At 39.3% G+C, this 4853-nt stretch overlaps 1 protein-coding gene across 4 annotated transcripts; it reads left to right on the forward strand.

Annotated features, from left to right (window-relative positions):
- Positions 1-637: 637 nt before the first annotated feature.
- TMEM177 (transmembrane protein 177) lies at positions 638-4268 on the forward strand. 4 transcript variants are annotated; one of them, XM_081939149.1, is made up of 2 exons: positions 638-943; positions 3094-4268. In XM_081939149.1, exon 2 carries the CDS (start codon positions 3134-3136, stop codon positions 4076-4078), a length of 945 nt encoding a protein of 314 aa, XP_081795275.1. In that variant the 5' UTR covers positions 638-943; positions 3094-3133; the 3' UTR covers positions 4079-4268. The 4 variants fall into 4 exon arrangements, with proteins under 4 accessions (XP_081795275.1, XP_081795276.1, XP_081795274.1 ...); XM_081939150.1 differs by having other exon boundaries at positions 638-857; XM_081939148.1 differs by having other exon boundaries at positions 639-862.
- Positions 4269-4853: the final 585 nt, after the last annotated feature.

A 4853-nucleotide genomic window follows, 5' to 3' on the forward strand; every position in this document is an offset into this window, starting at 1 on the left:
GGATCACTACTACTATTAATAAAGAGCTGATAAGTCACTTCGTGTCCGCAGTCTGTCTCTCGTTGCCCAGATCTAACAGGTGGTTTCTAAACGATAGTGGTCCTAAATGATATTCGCAGATGCACTTTTCTTTCTTCCTCCCATTCTTTCTCTCTCCAGAAGACACCACTAGTACCAATAAAGGAGAATATTTGTAGCTCAGGATTGAAATGAGGGGTCCTTGGTGCTCTCTGAGCTTGCTTATTTTTCTTGCAGACATTTCGTTACCCTAACTAGGTAACATCATCAGCTATCAGCAACAGCACTCCTTACCAGCACGGATGATGTTACCAGTAACGGTAACGAAACGTCTGCAAGAAAACAAGCAAGCTCAGAGAGCACCAAGGACACCACTAATCGTATATCTGTCTTACTCCTCACTTAAGTTTCCGAAGGATCGGTCTTAGGAGCCAGAAAACGAGCTGTGAGTGGGGAAAGGAAAACAAACAAACAAACAAAAGCAACGCTAAGGTCCCGCTAGAGCAGAGCTGGGAAATGATGGCTCCTTTATGATTTGTGGACTTCAACTCCCAGAATTCCTGCTGGCTCAGGAATTCTGGGAGTTGAAGTCCACAAGAAGTCATTAAAAGGGCCATCATTAAGGGCCCTGAACTAAGCCTCGGGGCAAGAAGCGACCTTGCGCTAGAATCGGAAGACTTCCTCGTCGCCACAGCAACTCCGACCTCCGATGACGTCGTTCTCTCGCTGCGTCGCGGCACTCGGCTTTTGCGGCAGCTCACCTGCTTTATGGTTTCCACGTGTTTTTATTTTCCCCCCTCCTTCCGCTGTGCTATCTGGCACCGAATCTATTGAAAAGAGTACGGTAAATGCGGGATTCTGGGCAGTTCCTCTCTATTCAGTTGCGCGCTGGTGTAGAAACCTAGTTTTTTCCGTGTCTACCGAGGTGTATTATGCATAGGCGCCTTGGTTTTCAGATTAAACGATAAATAACCCAATTGGGAGGCGACGGGATAAGCCCAAACTGCAAGGCTTTTTCTGTGTTTTGCATATAAAGTCGGATATTTAGAGAAGGAAGAGCTTGATGTGTAATGAATAGAATAACAAGAGTTGGAAGGGACCTTGGAGGTCTTCTAGTCCAACCCCCTGCTTAGGCAGGAAACCCTATAGCTCTGAAGGTTCTTAATAGTGGTACAGTGCTCTATACTGAGCTGAGGATAATAATCTTTATAATTTATGCTCCCCACTGGTTCCAGTGAAGAGTTGTATAGTGACTTGCAAAGCCAAAGAAGGTGATATGTGAATAAAGTCCACGACAGTTCAGTGGAAACTTTATTTAAATAAGGTGATCTTTGAATCAGTCTAAGAACTACAGACTAGTTATGTGATCTGGAATATACCAGAGTTGTGATGTGATTGCTGTTCTAGCCAAAAAGAAAGTTGATGTTGATATACTTTATATACCGTTGCAGTATTGTAAAAAACATAGATTAAGTGCTGTAAAGGCTGTTATGCTATTTTAAATGTATTGTTGCTTTCTGTTTCAACAGAAAGTGAAGTAGCTTCCTTGCTGTGGTGACAATGCCCCAAAGAGTTGTATTTCTTCTGACCTTCTTCTTTGACTAATTGATCCTGTGATTGATTGATTTACTTTACTACATTGCTATTCAGAAAGACTGATCTCTAGTGCAGTTGCCCTATTGACATTGCTTTCTCTCATCATAATGATCAATTTAATTTTAAAAACTATCCAAAATCTCAGGGCTGAAAAAATGGTAAGACAGAAAGAACTCAACAAATGCAATAGAATAATGTCTGACAGATAAGCAAAAAGGCAAAATTGAGAATAATATATTGTAATTATTTGTATATGAGAGAGAGGTGGGAGAAGAGGGAGAGCGAGAGACTTGACAATTCAGGGAATTGTTCTTATGAACACAACCATGTGACTGGCAAGTGGAATCTGAATCCAATTCTTTTTCTCAGTATTCTGTTGATTCTAGTTATATTAAATTCCTTTAATAATAATTACATCTATACAGTATAGAGTAGACTGCATCTAGAAAAGGAAGTACTTCTCCTGGCTTTCTGTGATTGCAATTTGTTTTTATAAGCACAAACTAGACATGTTTTGGGGCAAATGGCCTGCCTTTCATTGCTGTTCCTAGAGAACAGCTTCTACACAAAGTGTTTCAGCTCTCTGTTTTCATTGCAGTCAATCAGCATTTGTCTTCACACAGACAGTGCTTGCAAGTCATCATGGAATTGGAATTTGCCTCTCATTGTGAATTGCATATACAAGAGCATCTGTCCTCCAGTTGTGAATGCAAGCAAAAGATTACCCACTCCTGACTGATTTGTACACCTGTCTTGAATCATCATTATGCAAGTAGTCATTGATTTACAATCATTCATTTAGCAACTGTTTGAAGATACAACATTGAAAAAATTGACTTACGACTATCTATGACTGCTGCAGCATCTCTATGGTCCTGTGATCAGAATTTGGGTGCTTGGCAACCAGTGTGTATTTAATGGTTGCAGCTTCCTGGGGTTATGTGATCACCATTTGTGAACTCCTTAATTGGCTTCTGGCGACAAGCAAAACCAATGGGGGAAATTGGATTTGTTTATCGACCAAGTGATTCACTTATGAATTCAGTGATTTGCATAAGAATTGTGTCTAAAAAGATTGTAAAGTTGAACAGAATTCACTTAATAACCACCTGGCTTAGCATCAGAAATTCTGGACCCAACTGTGGTCATAAATCGAAGACTGCTTGTACAAGATTATAGTATAAACAGGAGATTAAGGCTGTGCTTCCAGGCAATTATAAAGCATGTCTTTTAGACCATGCCTTTTTGTAGCCATGTCATTTTCCAACTACTGCAAAAGCTGCTTTAGGATGTTTACTTATGCACATATGTGCATGTCCCCTTTGCTGTTGAAAAAGATGTGGCTGCTGTAACAGCATGAAAAAGTGTGCTTCGTTACTGTATTCCTGCAGTTGCATTCTGGTTATTGAATACAGTGCTATTTCTCTTATCAATTTAAAGTAATTCCACCTACTCATTGAGATTTTTCTTTTTGTGCAGATATATTCTTCCTTGAACAGAATCTTGCTGGAAGCTGAACATGGCCTTTCATTCTCTATGGAAGGCAGTCGCTATGATGGAGAAACACAGGACTGCGTTTTTGTCCATTTCTTGTGCTGGATTGTTTGGTGCCAACTTGACTTTCCACGTCTTCTCAAAGGAGTTGTTCAAATCAATATATCAGGCCTGGGACCATGGAATGCCATTGGGGCTTTCGGAAGATTTGCAGAACCTGTTCTATAACATCCTCTGTGATGTCAAAGTGAAGTCAGCAGATCGTTATGACGCCATTAAGACTTGCACGCTGCACCCCATAAGCGCTGGTCTACCATGGAGAGCCAAAGGTTGTGTGGTGGGCATCCCATATCATTTCAGTAATAGAGCCAGTGGCGAACAGCAGATTGCCAAGATAGGTGTTCAGCTTAGAGGCAAGAAAGTGAACTGGACAAGCCCAGAGGGACTGGCTTTGAAGGATGCCTTAACACTTTCGCCAGAGGCTCAGAAGTTTGCCATTGCAAGAGAGATCATTGACTTGCAACAAAATAGGCCTTTAATATGTGCAACTGTTGCCCCCATTTGTCTTGCTGGGTCTTATATTTCTGGAGTAACTGTAAAGCACGTCTTGGGTTTATATTATGCTCCAGTAGTATTCCGAAGCATTTATAACATGGCAGTTGTGGCACTTGGGCTGATGGGCTATTGTCTATTATATGATACTGTTAGTCAGGCATTCGATTATAGGACAGACAGAAAAGCAGCCTCCATTTCTCCCAGCTTTGCTAGAGGTGGGGTGGAATTCTATAATAAAGTTCTGTCACAGAATAAGGCTTTTCGGACTATCTTGGGTAAAAAAGGAGAGGAAATATATGCACCAAATGGTAATATTCTCCCAAAGTTCAGATTAAAGCATCCATCGTACACTTCCAGAAGAAACTTCATTAGTAATATCATAAACACACCCCAGGCACAGGAAAAACATGGTTAAAATTTAAGATAATAAATTATGGGTATTTTTTAAAAAGTTGGCAATGTTATCTGGTTCCAGCTTTTCCATGGATTAAATTTTTAAAAATGTAAACCTCACATCAAAGGTTGTAAATGTCTCTTTTATCCATATTAACATCCAAGTGTTGCTACCAAGTCATGAGGTTAAAATATGGTTTTTCCTTTCTCAACATATATTTTGGAAACAAAATTTTATTTTATCTTTACTTTGTAAAATATTTTGAACAAGAAAATAAGAGAATATGAATAGGTTATGCTAACCACTTTAATATTAAAGAGTGATAATATGTAAGCTGCTATGTAAGTGCCAAAGTGTTATCTAGTGGTTTTTGGGGGAAAGCAAATTTCTAATCTCAGACTGAAAAATGTTTAATATTGATCACTTAGCAGATTTCAGAAAGTTTTGTTTATTTATATCCTACCTTTCTTCTAGAGGTTCATGGTAACAGATATCTCATTTTCTTTCCACAATCCTGTGAGGTAGGACACACTGATAGGTATTGATTGATAGTTAATCATAACTTTCAATTCATGCAAGCATCCTGTCTTCTTTAAATCTAATGCATCATCATCTCCATGTCATTTGTTTCCTGATCCTTCTCATATAATTTCAGAGTCTTTGGAATATCCATAGAATATATCCCATATAATAAAATTCCCTTAGAAAATCTACTAAGCATGTAAAATTCCCTCAGAAAGTCTACTAAGCATGTCCCTGTCCCTTCCTTACTTCCTTCATTAGCTCCTGTTTAAAT

This window comes from Natrix helvetica (genome assembly GCF_964273705.1).
Source record: "Natrix helvetica genome assembly, chromosome: 1".
Lineage (NCBI taxonomy): Eukaryota > Metazoa > Chordata > Lepidosauria > Squamata > Natricidae > Natrix > Natrix helvetica.

Coding starts and splice junctions, on each gene's coding strand:
- TMEM177 (XM_081939149.1), top strand. CDS start 3,134: ATGGCCTTTCATTCTCTATGGAAGGCAGTCGCTATGATGGAGAAACAC.